General features: G+C 47.0%; 1 protein-coding gene across 2 annotated transcripts in view; it reads left to right on the forward strand.

The window, feature by feature from the left end:
• The window catches only part of PIAS1 (protein inhibitor of activated STAT 1), a 130,999-nt gene extending 112,520 nt beyond the window's left edge, over positions 1–18,479 (forward strand). For both annotated transcript variants that reach the window (XM_075346070.1, XM_075346071.1), the window contains exons 11-14: positions 15,669–15,849; positions 16,021–16,163; positions 16,327–16,364; positions 16,471–18,479. In XM_075346070.1, coding sequence (XP_075202185.1) covers positions 15,669–15,849; positions 16,021–16,163; positions 16,327–16,364; positions 16,471–16,758 — 650 coding nt within the window. In that variant the 3' untranslated portion in view covers positions 16,759–18,479. The remainder of the gene's footprint in view (positions 1–15,668; positions 15,850–16,020; positions 16,164–16,326; positions 16,365–16,470) is intronic.
• The last annotated feature ends 926 nt before the right edge of the window (positions 18,480–19,405 follow it).

The following is a 19,405-nucleotide window of genomic DNA, read 5'->3' on the forward strand; positions in this document are numbered from 1 at the left end:
TACACCACTACACCCCTATATACACCTGTATTATACTACACCACTACACCCCTATATACACCTGTATTATACTACACCACTACACCCCTTTATACACCTGTATTATACTACACCCCTTATATACACCTGTATTATACTACACCCCTTATATACACCTGTATTATACTACACCCCTATATACACCTGTATTATACTACACCCCTTATATACACCTGTATTATACTACACCCCTATATACAAACCTGTATTATACTACACCCCTATATACAAACCTGTATTATACTACACCCCTATATACAAACCTGTATTATACTACACCCCTATATACAAACCTGTATTATACTACACCCCTATATACAAACCTGTATTATACTACACCCCTATATACACCTGTATTATACTACACCCCTATATACACACCTGTATTATACTACACCACTACACCCCTATATACACCTCTATTATACTACACCCCTATATACACACCTGTATTATACTACACCACTACACCCCTATATACACCTGTATTATACTACACCACTATATACTACACCACTACACCCCCCCCCCCCATATACCACACCTGTAGAACTACATTCCCATATACCACACCACTACACCCCAAATATTTGTCAATAGTCAAGCCCCCCCCCCCCATTGTCCCCGCAGGTTACTGGTAACCACTCACCTCTCCCTTCTTAATGTCCCCTCCTCAGGCACCTCCGTACGAGCCCCCCGCTGAGCTGTTTCTCTTTTACATGCCCAGCCTGCGCCGATGCAGTTTTCCTAGGAGCCCCGGCTGCTGCTTCTCTCCGTACGGGCCCCGGCTGCTGCAGCGTCTTTTCTTGCCGGGCAGGAATTTTTCAAATGACACATGCGCACCGTACTGACTGTATCATGGCACGCGTGTGTCACAGAGAAAGGTGTCGGGCAGGGAACAGAGGAGAGATTCCTGCGTTCCGCTGCCTGCACTGTGCGGCGCTGCAGGATCACTCCCTGTCCGGCACGCAGCGTGTGATGAGGGCAATCTGACCAGGGGTCTCCCGGAGCCTGGAGCTTCGGACAACAGGTCAGATTGCCCTCATCACTGACAGGCGAGCAAGGACGCCCTGAACCAGGCAGGGGCCGGTCACCGAGTAGGCGGGCCGGATGTGGCCCACGGGCCGCCCCTTACCCAGGTCTGGCATAGGTGCTAATAGTCTGCATCCGACCCCATCTCCTGCACTGTGACTGCTTCCTACTGTGATCTGGACATGCCCCCTACGCCGTCCTATCAAAGCAGGGGGAGGAGATTAATGTAAACTCTGTGGAGCCCACAGCATATACTGTGCACCCCACTTTCCCCCTGAGTGCGGTGATCTGCAGCCCAGCCTGGTATTGTGCTAATGATGTTAGGCTGCTATCACCACTCCCCACTGCATGTACTCCCCTCGGACCTCTGCTCCCGGCAGCGCCGCTTGTCTCCACTGACAAGAAGAGCTGCCGAGACGCCAGGCTGAAGGGAATAACTGCCAGGATCGGGGGTCCGACATGAGTACATGCAGCGGGAGCGGTGATCTGCAGCCTGAGCCTGGTATTGTACTAATGATGACAGGCTGCGATCCCTCCTCCCCGTCACATGTACTCACCTCAGACCTCCGCTCCTGGCAGTTCCTCGTGTCAGCGCTCTGTGCTCAGCGCAAGAAGAGCACTGACAGAAGGAGCTGGTAGGATCGGAGGGGGCACAGTATTCAGTGGAGTATTATGCTAGCTGTCCTCAGTGACACTTTCCACATATTTGTATCACTTTGCAGTCCCCAACAAAATGGCTGTGCACAGAAATCCTAAACTTCATCCTCCCTTATCCTTTCTTCGGCGCTCCATTGGGAGACCCAGACGATTGGGTGTATAGCTACTGCCTCCGGAGGCCACACAAAGTATTACACTAAAAAGTGTAAGGCCCCTCCCCTTCTGCATATACACCCCCCCGTGGGATCACGGGCTGCTTCAGTTTTCATGCTTTGTGCGAAGGAGGTCAGACATCCACGCATAGCTCCACTGTTTTTAGTCAGCAGCAGCTGCTGACTATGTCGGTTGGAAGAAAAGTGGGCCCATATGGGGCCCCCAGCATGCTCCCTTCTCACCCCACTTTTGTCGGCGGTGTTTGTTAAGGTTGAGGTACCCATTGCGGGTACGGAGGCTGGAGCCCACATGCTGTTTTCCTTCCCCATACCCCCTCGGGGCTCTGGGTGAAGTGGGATCTTACCGGTCTCCAGGCACTGAGACCGGGCTCCATCCACAGACCCGGAGAACCTGCTGGATATGGAGCTGGGTATCGTCAGGGACAGGGCCCTGCTACATTAAGGTACTCTGTGTCCCCGTACACATCGCGCACACACACACCAGCATTGCTGGGAGTGTTAGTGCGCCGGGGACAACAGCGCGGAGCGCTTGTGCTATTATTCACTGCAGCTTAGCTGAGTGAATTTATGTGTTAGAAACTGCCGCGCCGGCCGCTGCGGGGTGTTTTACACTGTGGCGCGGCTGGGACTTGTGGTGCGCCGGGGACTTCCGCGCTGGCCGTGCACATAGGACGGCCGCGCTTATTACTCGAGTCCCCGGCTTGGCGGCCTAGTTTTCGCTTCGTTCCCGCCCCCAGCCCTGCCAGTCAGGGGAGGGGCGGGACGCTGTACAGAAAGTCAGCGCCGAGAGCTGGAGTCTGCTTTGCATTCTCCAGCCCCCTTCACTGGACACAGTGGGACGCCAGTTTCCCGCTCTTGTCTGGGGCACGCCCACGGCCCGCCCCTCTTCACAAGACGCCGGCAGCCATTCCTGCACGCAGTCTGGGCTGGAGAAGGGAGACAAGCTCTGGGCAACCAGTCACAGGATTCGGGCGACCACACACCCGCCTTTGTGCGGGCGGTAAGCAGCACCTGAAGTGCTGACCCCACTAATGCCATTTGTACTTTATGCCTAGATGGCTAGACTACAGCAGCAAAAAGCAAGGGTGCTAAGGCACAGGCTTTCTAGGCTGCTTGTATTGCATGTGCTGAAGTGTTCATTTGTACTTTATGCTGGTATGCTATACACTGCACTGTACGGTCGCTATTCTTGGCTATATACTCCTAGATGGCTGGACAACAGCAGCAAAAAAGCAAGGGTGCTAAGGCACAGGCGTTCTATGCTGCTTGTACTGCATGTGCTGAAGTGTTCATTTGTACTTTCTGCTTGTATGCTATACATTGCACTGTACGGTCGCTATTCTTGGCTATATGCTTCTAGATGGCTAGACAACAGCAGCAAAAAAGAATGCTGCTTGTACTGCACGTGATACTGTTCCACACGGCAGGTTCCACTGTCCCCATTGTGTGCAATGCTCCCCTGTACCACTTGGTCAGCCGGGGTCTCTGCTAGAGGTGGCCAAAGGAACCACCTGTAAACCCTGTCCAGGGACAGGGACGGAGTTGTAGTTTCGGCTGATAGATTGTCTGTGACCGTGACTAACATCTTAGAGACTTTGCAGTCCAGACGGACCATGGGCAATGTTGATACAATGCTCCCTGGCCGCCCTCATTTGGAACAAATCAGTGCTCCGGGGGGGTCCCATACATCCCAGGGCGCAGGCTCTGACACGGACGACAGTCCCAGACAGTCTGAGCGAGCTCGCTGGGAGCGGCACTCGGCTTCACCACTGGTTAGGGTCCCAGCAGGACTCTCTGTATGATGAGGCAGACGTAGCTGATCAGGACTCTGATCCTGAGACCGCTCTCAATCCGGATACTCCGGATGGTGACGCCATAGTGAATGATCTTCTAGCGTCCATCAAGGGAATGTTGGATATTTCTCCCTCAGCTCCTCCGGTGGAGGAGTCAGCTTCACAGCAGGAGAAATCCCTTTTCAGTATCTCAAGCGTATATTGAGTACTTTTCTGGCCACTCTGACTTCAGAGAAGCAATCCGGAAACACCACACTTATCCAGATAAGCGTTCTCCAATCGTATTAAGGATACACGTTATCCTTTTTTTCTCCCTGACGTGGTCAAGCGCTGGACCCAGTGTCCAAAGGTGGATCCCCCAATCTCCAGGCTTGCGGCTAGATCCATAGTTGCAGTGGAAGATGGGACTTCACTTAAAGATGCCATTGACAGACAGATGGTCCTCTGGTTGAATTCTGTCTATGAAGCTATCGGCGTGTCGGTTGCTCCGGCATTCGCAGCCGTATGGGCATTCCAAGCTATTTCAGCTGGTCTTGCGCACGTGGACACTGTCACATGTACATCTGTGCCGCAGATGGCGTCCTTAACCTCGCAATGTCTGCATTGCGACTTACGCTATTAATGCTGTCCTGCACTCTACGAGCCGTACGTCAGTGGCGTCCGCCGACTCCGTGGTTTTACGCAGAGCCTTGTGGTTGAGGGAATGGAAAGCAGATTCTGCTTCCAAAAAAGTGCTTAACCAGTTTGCCATTATCTGGTGACAGACTGTTTGGTGAGCGATTGGATGAAATCATTAAACAGTCCAAGGGTAAGGACTCTTCCTTACACCAGCCCAGATCAAACAACACCCAACAGAAGAAGGGACAGTCGAGGTTTCGGTCCTTCCCAGGCTCGGGCAGGTCCCAATTGTCCTCGTCCAAAAGGACTCAAAAGGCTCAGAGAGGCGCAGATTCCTGGCAGGCTCAATCACGCCCAAGGAAGGCAGCCGGAGGAACCGCTACCAAGGCGGTTTCCTCATGACGTTCAGCCCTCTCTCTCCGCATCCGCGGTCGGTGGCAGACTCTCCCGCTTTGGCGACATTTAGCTGCCACAGGTCAAAGACCGGTGGGTGAGAGACATTTTGTCTCACGTGTACAGGATAGAGTTCTGTTCTCGTCCTCCGGCTAGATCTTCAGAACTTCCTCACCTCCCGACCGAGCCGATGCTCTTCTGCAGGCAGAAGGAGTGGTAATCCCTGTTCCTCCTCAGGAACAAGATACGGTTTTTACTCCAATCTGGTTGTGGTACCAAAAAACGACGGCTCTTTCCGTTCCGTTTTGGACCTAAACCTGCTCAACAAGCACGTGAAAACCAGGCGGTTCCGGATGGAATCCCTCCGCTCCGTCATTGCCTCAATGTCTCAAGGAGATTTCCTAGCGTCAATAGACATCAGGATGCTTATCTCCACGTACCGATTGCTCCAGAGCACCGGTGTTGGCTACGATTCGTTATTGAAGACGAGCATCTTCAGTTCGTAGCCCTGCCCTTCGGTCTGGCGACAGCCCCACGGCTTTTCACCAAGTTCATGGCAGCAGTGGGAGTAGTCCTGCACTCTCAGGGTCACTCTGTGATCCCTTACTTGGACGATCTACTTGTCAAGGCACCCTCTCAAGAGGCATGCCAACACAGCCTGAACGTGGCGCTGGAGACTCTCCAGAGTTTCGAGTGGATCATAAACTTTTCAAAGTTAAATCTGACACCGACCCAATCGCCGACATATCTTGGCATGGAGCTTAACACTCTCTCAGCGATAGTGCAGCTCCCGCTGGACATACAGCGTTCACTACAGACGGGGGTGCAGTCTCTCCTTCAAGGCCAGTCGCACCCCTTAAGACGCCTCATGCAGAGGCAGTCCCTTTCGCGCAGTTTCATCTGCGTCCACTTCTATAGGACATTCTTCGCCAATGGGATGGGAAGTCGACGTCCCTAGACAGGAACGTACCCCTTTTCTCAGACGGGCAAGGACTCTCTTCAGAGGAGTCCACCCTTCAGACCAATGTTCTGGAAATCTGGGCAGGGTATCTTGCCCTGCAAACCTTCCAGCAGAGGCTGGAAGGCAAACAGATCCGAATTCAGTCGGACAACTTCGCAGCGGTGGCATACATCAACCACCAAGGCGGAACACGCAGTCGGCAAGCCTCCCAGGAAGTCCGGCGGATTCTGATGTGGGTGGAAGACAGAGCATACACCATATCCGCAGTTCACATCCCGGGCGTAGAAAACTGGGAAGCAGACTTCCTCAGTCGCCAGGGCATGGACGCAGGGGAATGGTCTCTGCACCCGGACGGGTTTCAAGAAATCTGTAGCCGCTGGGGGAGGCCGGACGTCGACCTAATGGCGTCTCGGCACAACAACAAGGGCCCGATTTTCATGGCGCGGTCTCACGATCAAAGAGCTCTGGCGGCAGGCGCCTTAGTTCAGGATTGGTCGCAGTTCCAGCTACCCTATGTGTTTCCCCCTCTGGCACTGTTGCCCAGAGGGCTACGCAAGATCAGCTCCGATTGCCACCGCGCCATCCTCGTCGCCCCAGACTGGCCGAGGAGGTCGTGGTACCTGCATCTGTGGCATCTCACGGTCGGCCAACCGTGGGCACTACCAGACCGGCCAGACTTACTGTCCCAAGGGCCGTTTTTTCCATCTGAATTCTACAGCCCTGAACCTGACTGTGTGGCCATTGAGTCCTGGATCCTAGCGTCTTCAGGATTATCTCAAGACGTCATTGTCACCATGAGACGGGCTAGGAAGCCGACGTCTGCCAAGATCTACCACAAGACGTGGAAGATATTCTTATCTTAGTGCTCTGCTCAGGGAGTGTCTCCCTGGACATTTGCATTGCCTACTTTTCCTTCCTTCCTGCAATCTGGTTTGGGAAAAGGTTTGTCGCTCGGCTCCCTTAACGGACGAGTCCCAGCGCTGTCTGTATTCTTTCAGAAGCGCATAGTACGACTTCCTCAGGTACGCACGTTCCTGCAGGGGGTTTGTCACATTGTCCCTCCGTACAAGAGGCCGTTAGACCCATGGGATCTGAACAGGGTACTAATTGCTCTCCAGGAGCCGCCCTTTGAGCCTCTGAGGGATGTTTCACTTTCTCGACTTTCACAGAAAGTGGCCTTTTTTGGTAGCGGTCACGTCTCTTCAGAGAGTGTCCGAGCTAGCAGCGCGGTCATCCAAAGCTCCCTTCCTGGTGTTTCACCAAGACAAGGTAGTGCTGCGCCTGATTCCGGGGTTTCTCCCTAAGGTGGTATCCCCCTTTTCATCTCAGTCAGGATATCTCCTTACCTTCCTTTTGTCCTCATCCAGTTCATCGATATGAATTGGATTTGCATTTGTTGGATCTGATGAGAGCGCTCAGAATCTACATTCCCGCACGGCGCCCCTGCGCCGCTCGGATGCACTCTTTGTACTTGTCGCTGGTCAGCGCAAAGGGTCGCAGGCTTCCAAATCCACCCTGGCTCGATGGATCAAGGAACCAATTCTTGAAGCCTACCGTTCTGCTGGGCTTCCGGTTCCATCAGGGCTGAAGGCCCATTCTACCAGAGCCGTGGGTGCGTCCTGGGCATTACGGCACCAGGCTACGGCTCAGCAGGTGTGCCAGGCGGCTACCTGGGCGAGTCTGCACACCTTCACCAAGCGTTATCAGGTGCATGCCTACGCTTAGGCGGATGCCAGCCTAAGTAGAAGAGTCCTGCAGGCGGCGGTTGCCTCCATGTAGGGAAGGGCTGTTTTTACAGTCCAAACTTGAGGTATTAATTTACCCACCCAGGGACTGCTTTTGGACGTCCCAATCGTCTGGGTCTCCCAATGGAGCGCCGAAGAAGAAGGGAATTTTGTTACTTACCGTAAATTCCTTTTCTTCTAGCTCCAATTGGGAGACCCAGCACCCGCCCCTGTTCCTTCGGGATTTTTGGTTGTTCGGGTACACATGTTGTTCATGTTGAATGGTTTCAGTTCTCCGATGTTCCTTCGGATTGAATTGTTTAACCAGTTATTGGCTTTCCTCCTTCTTGCTTTTGCACTAAAACTGAAGCAGCCCGTGATCCCACGGGGGGTGTATATGCAGAAGGGGAGGGGCCTTACACTTTTTAGTGTAATACTTTGTGTGGCCTCCGGAGGCAGTAGCTATACACCCAATCGTCTGGGTCTCCCAATTGGAGCTAGAAGAAAAGGAATTTACGGTAAGTAACAAAATTCCCTTCTTTATAAATGTCCAGAAGGGGAGGGGGAGGTGACATCAGACACAGGAGAGCAGATTCTGCCCACTTTTACTGCAGTTGTAATGTGAGCTAGTTGTACACTAAGTTTTCAGGACCTGCTCCCCCTAGTGTTTGAGAGGAAAATATCAAACTTTTCATATTTTTTTTTTCTATTTTGCTCAATTAAAAACAATGATAATATTTAAACAAAACATTGAAAAAAAAATCGAAATTATAATTAATTATTAAAAAAAAATAAAAAAAAAAGTTTTGATGGCACCATCCCTTTAACTCTGAAACACAGCAGTGTTTCAGAGATAAACCTTCTTTAAAAGCCACTGGGGACCAAGGTGCACTGGAGACTTCCCGAAAAGGCTTCTCCCGGCCCGCTGCCAGTGACTTGCTTATATTCCCCCAATATCAAACACATTAGACTAATCGGTAAGTATAAATATAGAACTTAAGAATTAGAAAAACTGATCATGGCATCAAATATTACATGAGTCAAATTGCAAAAACATGAAAAGATTGTTTATTGAAACCAAGCAAGTTCATAGTGGAGATACAAGATAAGATCGCGCACGCTTCACGATTTATAAAATACATTTTACCTGTTGCATATAGAAAATGTCAGGTCATATATTTTCCTACTGCAGCATATTAATTTTATAAGACGTTTGTGGGCAAATGCATAGGTAATGTAAGTGTCCTATAGAATGCACTTGTAACTACCAGCAGCTGAGCAGAAAGGTGCCAAAATGCAATAGAATGATTGAAAACCGTACCTGTGACAGGAACACCCAAAGGAGTGGCGCACACCCGCCTACTATCCTACTGCATCATATTACTTTTATTATATGATCTGACTTTTTTCTATATGCAGCAGACCTCCCATTTATTCTACCATTATAATTTAACCTCATAACGACGGCCGTACGACTTAAAGCGGCGGCAAAACAGGGTACTTATTCTGTTCCGCCGCTTTAAAGCGGCGGCCCGAAAAAACTTGTAGCGCCCCCCAGCGACCGAAAATCTCGGGGGTTTCAGCTACCGGGGGTAGCTGAGACCCCCCAGATTATGAATCGGGGTGTTTTTTTTGGACCCCGACCATGTGATCGCCGGTATACACCGTATACCGACGAACGCATGAAAAAAAAATAAATGGCCGGTAAAACTGATTTCTTTTTCATCTGACATGATCAAACATGTCAGATGAGAAAGAAATCTAACCCCCTAGTGCCCCCAAAGCCCCCGGTACCGGAGAGTCCCCCCACCCCCACCCCCACCCCCACCGGACATCCAAAATGGCGCCGAAGCGCACAGAAAACTGCCGCCGGCGCCGGCTCTGCAGTCATTTCCCTCCGATCTGAAATGATCAAACATTTCAGATCGGAGGGAAATGTCCTCCCCCTGACCCCTCCTCCGGTCCACCGGAGCCCTCTGGTCACCGGAGCCCCCTCCGGTTCTCCAGAGCCACCACCCCCCTCCCCCCTCCGGAGCGTGGAAAATGGCGGCGCACAGCGCGCGGCCGCCTTCATTCTGCTCTTTCTGCCGCATGTGACACGTCACATGCGGCAGAAAGGTGTCCCCAGGTCCCACTAGGTCACCCCCCGTCACCCCCCCCCCCCAAGCCCCCGGTTATACGTTACCTGTCTGCCGCTCCGGGCCCGCGATCGCCGCCTCCTTCTTCAATGCTGGCGGCGCATGCGCAGACAGCGGCTGTCAGCTGGATCCCTGCAAGCAGGGATCCTGCTGACGTCGCTGATGCACAGGCTCCACTGTGGACCGGGGGAGGGTGAGTGCAGTGATCTGCAGCCACACTCCTCACATGGAGAGGCTGCTGTTCCAGAAAATGGGGGGTACGTTCTGTGAGCGTGCCCCTCATATTCTGGAATGAGGTTACTGCAGGTCACTCTGCCCTAGGTTGGACCGGGGCAGTGTGAGTGCAGTATTCTCAGATTACTGCACCCACACTGCTCATGGAGAGCTTGCTCTTCCAGAAAATGGGGGATACGTTCCCTGAACGTGCCCCCCATATTCTAGAAGATCCAGAGTCGGCGCGGGACCTCCAAAATGGATTACAGCGACCGGAATTTCTTTATTTTCAATAAATTGGTAAAAGAGGAATGTTTCGGGGAGTGTTTTTTCAAATAAATTTTTTTTGTCTTTTTTTTTTCTATTACTGACTGGGTTAGTGATGTCGGGTATCTGTTCAGATGCCGTGACATCACTAACCCCAGGGCTTGATGCCAGGTGACATTACAGCTGGTATCAACCCCATATATTACCCCGTCTGCCACCGCACCAGGGCGCGGGATGAGCTGGGGCGAAGCGCCAGGATTGGCGCATCTAATGGATGCGCCACTTCTGGGGCGGCTGCGGCCTGCTATTTTTAGGCTGGGAAGAGTCCAATAACCATGGCTCTTCCCACCCTGAGAATACCAGACCCCAGCTGTCCGCTTCACCTTGGCTGGTGATCTAATTTGGGGGGGACCCCACGTTTTTTTTTTTTTTTTTTTTTTAAAAAACGCCTGGGGAGCCCTCCAAATTGATCACCAGCCAAGGTGAAGCTGTCAGCTGTGGTTTGCAGGCTACAGCTGTCTGCTTTACCCTAGCTGGCTATCAAAAATAGGGGGGACCCCACGTCGTTTATTTTAATTATTAATTTTTTGGGGGGCTAAATACAAGGCTAGGCACCCTTTAGTGCCACATGAAAGGCACTAAAGGGCGCCAGCTTAGAATATGCAGGGGAATGGGACGTTATATTTGTTTGACATCTATCCATTCATCCATTGTAGCATTTTACGCTGTGTGCCCACAATCAGGGTTTGCAGTGTTTTGGGCGCAGAGTGTTTTCCTTGTGTCCATAATGCTGCGTTGTGCAGTAGAAGCACAGTGGAAGGATTTTTAGAAATCCCATGCCCAATGTGCTTCTTTTCTCCGCAGCATAAACCGACCTGTGGCGCAGCTTCCCGAGCCTCAGCATGTCAATTTATGCTGCGGAGATGAGTGTTCTCTGCAGGTAGCATAGAGCTCCACAGCGGCCTGAACCCAAATCGTGGGCATGGGCAGCTGCGTTCTCCCGTGGACAACACTCACATCTCTGCAGGAGGCTGACACTGTGTACTAGATGCCGTGTCGCTGGATCATGGCCACAGAGCCTAACAGTGAGACATTTGTTGCTACAGCAACATTTTTGTGAAGTACCTGTGGATTCAAAATGCTTACTATACTCCTGAATAAAATCCAGTTTCCAAAATGGGGTCACTTGTGGGGGTTTTCTGATGTATAGGTACCCAAGGGGCCCTGCTAATGTGACATGGTGCGCGCAATTTATTTCAACTTTTCCAGAATTCAAATGGTGCTCCTTCCATTCCAAGCCCTCCCATTTATCCAAACAGAGGTTTTTGGCCACATGTGGGGTATCCCTGTGCTCATAAGACATTGGATAACAACCTGTGGGGTCCACGGTTTGTTGTTGTCTCTTGAAAAAGTGAGAAATTTGATGCTAAAGCAACAGTTTTGTGAAAAAAATGAAAATTTTCAATATGACAACCTAAGCTTATCAAATTCTGTGAAGTACTCGTGGATTCAAACTGCTCACTATACACCTTGATAAAAGCCTTGAGGTGTCTTGTTTCCAGAATGAAGTCACTTGTGGGGGACCGCCACTGTTTAGGCACCTCAGGGGCTCTCCAAATGCAACCTGGCGTCCGCTATTGATTCCAGCCAATTTTGCAGTCAAATGGCACTCCTTCCCTTCCGAGCCCTGCCATGCGCCCAAACAGTTGATTTCCACCACATATAAGGTATCGCCAAACTTAGGAGAAATTGCACAATAAATGTTATGCTGAATTTTTTCCTTTTACTCTTGTAAAAAAAAAAGCTACCTGGTTGAAGTAACAATTTTGTGGTAAAATTTTATTTTTTTTTTTTCATGGCTCAACGTTATAAAATTCTGTGAAGCACCTGAGGGTTCAGGGTACTCACCAAACATCTAGATAAATTCCTTGAGGGGCCTAGTTTCCAAAATGGGGCCACTTGTGCGGGGTTTCTGCTGTTTAGGTACCTTAGGGGACCTCCAAATGCGACATGGTGCCCGCAATCTTTTTCAGCCAAATTTCCTTTCTAAAATTCAAATATTGCTCCTTTCGTTCCAAGCCCTCCCATTTGTCCAAACAAAGGTTTCAGACCACATGTGAGGTATCACCGCGCTCATAAAAAAGTGGTTAACAAACCTTGAGGTCAAATTTTTGGAATTACCTCTTGAAAAAGTGAGAAAATTGATGCTAAAGCAACATTTTTGAGAAAATTATTAAAATTTTCAATATGACAACGTAACGTTAACAAAATCTGTGAAGTACCTGTGGATCTAAAATGCTCACTATACCCCTAGATAGAAGCCTTGAGGGGTCTAGTTTCCAAAATGGTGTCACTTGTGAGGGATTTCTTCTGTTTAGGTACCTTAGCGGACCTGTAAATGCAACATGGTGCCCGCAATCTATTTCAGCCAAATTTGCTTTCCAAAATTCAAATATTGCTCCTTCTGTTCCGAGCCCTCCCATTTGTCCAAACAGAGGTTTCTGACCACATGTGGGGTATCGGCGCGCTCATAAGAAAGTGGGGAACAAGTTTTGAGGTCCATTTTGTTGTGTTATTTCTTCTAAAAGTGAATAGATTTGGGTTAGAGCAACATTTTTAGGTAAAATTTAATTTTTGCTTTTTTTTCATTCCACATTGCTTTTGTTCATGTGAAGCACCTGAAGGGTTAATAAACTTCTTGAATGTGGTTTTTAGTACTTTGGGGGGTGCAGTTTTTAGAATGGTGTCACTTTTGGGTATTTTCTGTCATCTAGGCCTATTGAAGTCACTTCAAATGTGATGTGGTCCCTAAAAAACTGGTTTTGTAAATTTTGATGTAAAAATGAGAAATTGCTGATAAACTTTGAACCCCTCTAACTTCCTAACAAAAAAAAATTTTGTTTCCAAAATTGTGCTGATGTAAAGTAGACATGTGGGAAATGTTATTTATTAACTATTTTGTGTCACAGAAATCTCTGGTTTAACGGTATAAAAATTCAAAAGTTGAAAATTGCTAAATTTTCAAAATTTTTGCCAATATTCAATTTTTTTCATAAATAAACACAAAAAATATTGTCCTAAATTTGGTACTAACATGAAGTCCAATATGTGACGAAAAAACAATCTCAGAATCACCGGGATCCGTTGAAGCGTTCCAGAGTTATAACCTCATGAAGTGACACTGGCCAGAATTGCAAAATTTGGTCTGGTCATTAAGGTGAAAATTAGCTCCGTCACTAAAGGGTTAAATAAGTGTGTGTGTGTGTGTATGTGTGTGTGTGTGTGTGTGTGTGTTTCTGTATCTCCATAATAAGAAAGGCAAACCCACAGATGTTCGGGTCCAGCCATACTTTAAAAAAAAAACAAAAAAAAACAAGGCCCGGTCTTGAGCCTGGAGTCCGGTCTTGGACCTGGTACTGTACAATGGGGGTAGAAAGGGCTATGGGGCTACAGAGCAGGGAAATTATACTTATTGACCTTCCCCACGGCTGTAATACTATTTCCAGGTCCACTCATTAACTCTCATACATATTCACTGCTTCCCCCGCCCACCAGCAGTCCCGGCATTTGTGATTGATTGCATGAAAATAAATTTTTATGTATCGCACAAAACTGTTATGTAGGGAATATGCAGTATTTTATTGTGGCCAATACATTCATAGAAAACTGACGTTTCGCATTCAGTGCCTGTATCAAGTCACTTGATACCACAGCGCGATAAGGTCCGCAGTACTTCTGCCATGTCACAGTTTGTGAATCCTCATTCTGCATTCAGACAAGTATTTTCGTTCATGTCACCTTCACTTCTAGATAATACCTTGAAAAAGGCACTCATGCCGAAACGTCAGTTTTCCATGAATGTATTGGCCACAATAAAATGGACTTTGTTTTCAAGCATATTGTCTGTAAAACATTTTTGTGCTATACAGGAAAATATAGTTAACATTTGTTCCTGGGCACTTTACACTACGTAGTAACGGCAAGTACAAGGATAATTATATTGAATCTTGTGATTGGCTGCAGTCAGACTGCTCCCCCACAATGTGTAACAGCACATGTGATTGGTTGGACTCACACACGCTATCTGCATCAGTATAGTGGTGTAAAAATAAATTTTAAAAATGGCATAGGTCCCCATATATTGTGATATCCAGCGCAGATAAAGCATATGGCTGCAGGCTGTAGCTCCAAGCCGTGGGGTTATCTTGGTTGTGTATCAAATTAAAAGGGGCTCTATTTGGCTTTTTTTTCTTTTTATTAAACAAAAAACTGCGTGCATTCTCCCTCCAATTTTGATACCAGCCATGATAAAGTCAACAGCTGGGGGCTGGTATTCTCAGGCCGGAGGGAAAATGATTATTAGCTGCCTAGCCTTAAAATAGCAGCCTGCAGCTGTCCAGAATTGTCGCATCCATTCAATGCAACAATGCGGGCCCTTTACCTGATTTATCCCGATTGCCCTGGTGCGGTGGCAATTGGAGTAATATAAGCGGTTAATGATAGCTCACAGCTGCCACTAAGCTCTAGATTAGTAATGGGTAAGGCTCTGAGACCACTTCATTACTAATCCTATAAGTGCAAATAAACACCAAAAAAATTCCTTTATTTGAGATAAAATACAAAAAGACTCCAATTTATTAACCCCCCCGCCCCCTAAACACCCAGGTCCAACGTAATCCACACGAGATCCCATGATGATCCTGGCTCGCAGCACGTGGGCACATTAGAAAACATGACCGCCCACTGCGACTTCAGGCAGACACTGATTAAGCTGTAGCTGTGAGCGGTGACGTCAGAGTTTACCTACGGTCACATCTGGAGGTTCCCCACCCGGGACCGCAAGTAAACGTACCTCAGGGGAACTCCGAGTTCAATGAGACCTGCATCTCCTGGCAGAAAACCATGGGGTTTGTTTGCTAAGAGATGCAAATTTAGTGCTGGAATTTGTGCACCAAATTCCTGCACCAATACTGCATCTTCTGGCAAATAAAAACAAATCAAAACGCAATATTTATTCCTTATTTCCTATCATTATTCGAGTGGCCAAACTGAACAGTAACACAGACGTCCCTGAGAAGTTGTGTTTGGGGTCTGTGCATGGACACTTTACAGCTCGGGGTCGCCCATTAATAATTTCCACTATTCTTAAGCTTGGTTTCAGTACATTTTTCATGTTGTAATTTTGACTCATGTAATTGACATCGTGATTGGTTTTCCCCCTCCATGGTTCTCTACACACACATACATAGCTGACATCCTGCTGCCCGTGGAGCGAACAGCGTGTATCTACTGTCAGGTTTCCTTTAATTTTATTATATGTATACAACAGGCAACAGTCTCATTTGTTTGAAGGTTGTTAAAGATACAGGTCGCTGTACATGGTAGCGCTGCAGATGAATTTTGGGAAATCTTCCCCAGCCCACCTGGCTGCACAAGGAGCTGCCCCAGCGCTGCGTTCCCTTAGTTCTCCAGATTGGTGGGAACTCGGTTAACCTTGCACAGATACAAAAGTGATTGCATATTCTAGTGACATACAGTCTCTTTTCATGATGAGTTGGTTTAATGCTAATTATATGCTAAACTTGAGCTGATGTAGAGACCGCGCCTCATTCTTTTGCTGCCTCCATGTTTTATACATTACTGTGCGTACTCTGTTGCAGGTGGGTGTATCAGCAGTACAGTAGATCATCAGGTGTCCCCTAGTCATCTTTCCAGTAAAAGCAAGAAGGTCGAGGTTATAGATCTAACGATAGACAGCTCTTCAGACGAGGAGGAGGAGGAACCTTGCGCTAAAAGGAGCTGCCCATCTATTACCCCTGCTTCACCATTAAGTAACAAGGGGTGAGTATGTGTCAGATCCATGGCTATGCTTCCTTATCTGTATTTCCTCCCATTGTTTTCTTTCAGGTGCCGGTTTGATCTCTCTGCACCTACAGAGTGGGTTTTTGTTTTGTTTTGTTTTTTTCTCTTATTGGACCATTTTTTTCATTTTTATTTTTTTCCTCTCTCTAGTTTGATGAGTTTGCCACACCAGGCATCTCCTATCTCTCGAACACCCAGTCTGCCGGCTGTAGACTCCACGTATATGAATACCCCCCTCATTCAGGACTACAGGCATCCCTTCCATATGACACCAATGCCATACGACCTGCAAGGTAGGAGTCGTCCGCCCCCTGGTCTTCCAGCCATTGCATTTGGGTTCTGTTTCCATGTGCTCATCCATGGAGTCGTGGAGATCATTTTTGACCAGTGTGGAAGCAATATCTCCAGCAGAGTTTTGTCTTGACCCTTTTCTAACAATGTGTCTCTTCTTAACAGGACTGGATTTCTTCCCGTTCCTATCTGGAGATAATCAAGTAAGTGTAGACCTTTCCTTTTTGCTTCCCTGATCTTCTCATTCCTATGATTTGCTCCCTCCGTACATTTTATTTCTTTGTGACCCTATTTTTTTTTTTTTCCCAGCATTACAACACCTCCCTTTTGGCTGCTGCAGCAGCTGCTGCCTCTGAAGAGCCGGACCTTCTCCATTCTTCACGCTTTTTTCCATATACGACCTCTCAAATCTTTCTGGACCAGCTTAGTGGAGGGGCGACCGCCTCCCTCCCCGCCACCAACGGAAGCAACAGTGGCAGTAACAGCAGTTTGGTATCCTCGAACAGCCTGCGCGACAACCACAATGCAGCGAGTAGAGGCCCGGCAGACAGCTCTTCTCTCTATGGCATAATCCCAGATGTCATCTCCTTGGACTGATCCCCAGACGAGCACACGGGCGGGATATGGACTCCCCTCCTCGTTTGTCGCCCAATTCCTTTATTTTATTTTTTCTTTTTTTAAAAGGAAATGTTTAAACAAATCAAAAAAGGACATGTACAGAGAACAGAACTATATTTTCAGTTTTACTTTTGTATATAAACCGAGAACTTTACTCATCCCTCACCCTAACAGAACAGAGTTATGGACCCACCTCTACCCCTGCACTTGCTCTTCTGTTTTTTTTCCTCTTTGGTTTTCCAGCTGGATCCAGGAGACTGACTCTTATTGTGGAGCCCTCCTTTAGCCCAGTTGGTTCCTCCTTGTATTATCTGGCCTCACAGCATTACCCATTTCTGAACCGTTTAGATCAGACACAGTATTGCTTTGATTGTCCCTGTACGAGTCAGGTGCTTGCATCGATCATTCTGGAACAATCTCCATTTCTGAGTCAAAGCTGCAGTGATCACTTGTTTAGTTTCTTTTCAGCACATGTATCTTGTATTTATTGGATCTTTTTGAAGTCTGTAGCAGTACAAATGAGAATCCTAACCCGGCCTTCCTTCTAGGCAGTATTGCAAGGCCTCGGAGTGGGGGAAAGTCATCTTATTGGTGTTTGCTGCCAAATGAACACTGCAAATCACTTGGGTTCCATCAGCGATGGGAGATATTCGAAGGCTCTAAGTTACATTTCTCTAAACTAAGCTATACATTTGGAGAGAAAAAAAAAATTGAAAGCCTTTTCCTCTGAGCCGCCGTCATTGGTAATCTATAGCTAGAGTTGCACAGACATTGATAACTTTGCTTATCCCACTACTAGTGTTGCTTTATTACTCGTCCAGCATTACAGAAGCCACCATTCTGTAGATTCCATGTTAAAAGGCTGGAAAGAAGTGAGATCTAGGATTAGGAAGAATAACTGCGCCTCTATTGATGGGCAATACAGGCGCAGACTACCGAGCCCCTACGACTGCTCTTATTTCTACTGTTTTCAGTTATGTCTGCCGTTATCTGTTACATGACTAGCAGGACATCTCCCTATAAGCGGCTGCACATTCGTGGCGGGGAGGCTGCAATTGCACCACGTGAACCCAGAGCATTTGCCGATTTATGACATTTTATCGCAGGTGTTTGTGTCTACCTATAGAAAGTCCCAAAACTGAAGGATTAGTTTTTTCAGCCCTACCGTTTATACAAGCTCATTGAGTAACATTGTATTTAAAGATCCGCCAATTGCACGATCTGTGAGATTAGAAAGGTTTGCTCCCCCCTCCCCCACATACGCCACGCCTGTCCATGGGTTGTCTAGTTTTGCAGTTGGACTAGTTAAGGTCAATCCCAGACTCTACCTGGGGCTGCAGGGGGGGGGGAGCAGAATATTTAGTTTTTGTTTGTTTGTCTGTCTTTTTTTAAATACAGCCCTTATGAAAAAAAAAACTGTTTTATGCTTGGGCAGGTCCTTAATAAATAACTTAATTTATGTTCACCTTAAAATACAAAGTAAATAAGCTCTGGTAAAGAAGTTTTTTTTTGTTTTTTTTTTTTCCTTTCATTTTTCTTGCATGGATCCTTGGTTAAAACCTAAATTTATCATCCGGAGCTGCAATCACGATTCTGCTGATTTAATTGCATTTGGACACCATCTTAAAAGCTTTGTCTGAGCTCCAATTATGCAGGGGGAATGGTCAGATTTCCGTACAACCCTAATATATATATATATATATATATATATATATATATATATATATATATATATATATATATATATATATATATATATATATATATATAATATAATATATATAATTTTCATAAATGTAACTTTCCACGTGACCTTTGCTAGGGAAGATTAGTACTAACATTGAGGTAACAAGAGGCTAGTGGACTATGATGTAGGCTATTATTCCGACACTTCATAAATACATTGCATTACAGATTCCTTTTTCTCCCAATTTTTAATTTGGGGGGATTCTGTAATGTGATCCCTACATCAGTTGGGCAACATACTTAATGAAACAGATTTAGGTACTCATTTGAGTGATCCCTGAGTTTAAGCCTCTGTGATAGACCCTACCTTCTTTAAAAGAAACCAGTCAGCGTAAAAAAGTTTTTTTTTTATATATATATATATATATATATATATATATATATATATATATATATATATATATATATATATATATATATATATATATATATATATATATATTATATAATATATATATAATTAGTGTATTTCGCTACAGGCATAATGATGATCTGCAGGTTTTAAATATTTAAAGTGCATCTTTAGGGAGAAAAGAGAATATATGTATATATTCTACAATAGTACAGGACTCGCTATGTATACGGTGCCAACTGACACACAGCCCTAAGATGTCATCCCTGTAAATAAAAGTGATTAGCTGCAGGGAGTATATAACCTCATCTTCCTGCAGCTACTCTTCTAATCAGGCTACTGCATATATTTAAGGGTCTGTGCACTCTGGGAAATTTTGCTTTTCTTAAGAAAAATGCGCACCCTTTGGCAGAATTCCGCACCCGCGGGAAAAAACGCACCCGTGGTTTGCCGCTGTGGTTTTTTACCATTATCTACGGCAAAAACGCAGGTACCTGTGGAAAAGAAGTGACATGCAAATTCTGCAGC

This window comes from Anomaloglossus baeobatrachus, chromosome 4 (assembly GCF_048569485.1).
Source record: "Anomaloglossus baeobatrachus isolate aAnoBae1 chromosome 4, aAnoBae1.hap1, whole genome shotgun sequence".
Lineage (NCBI taxonomy): Eukaryota > Metazoa > Chordata > Amphibia > Anura > Aromobatidae > Anomaloglossus > Anomaloglossus baeobatrachus.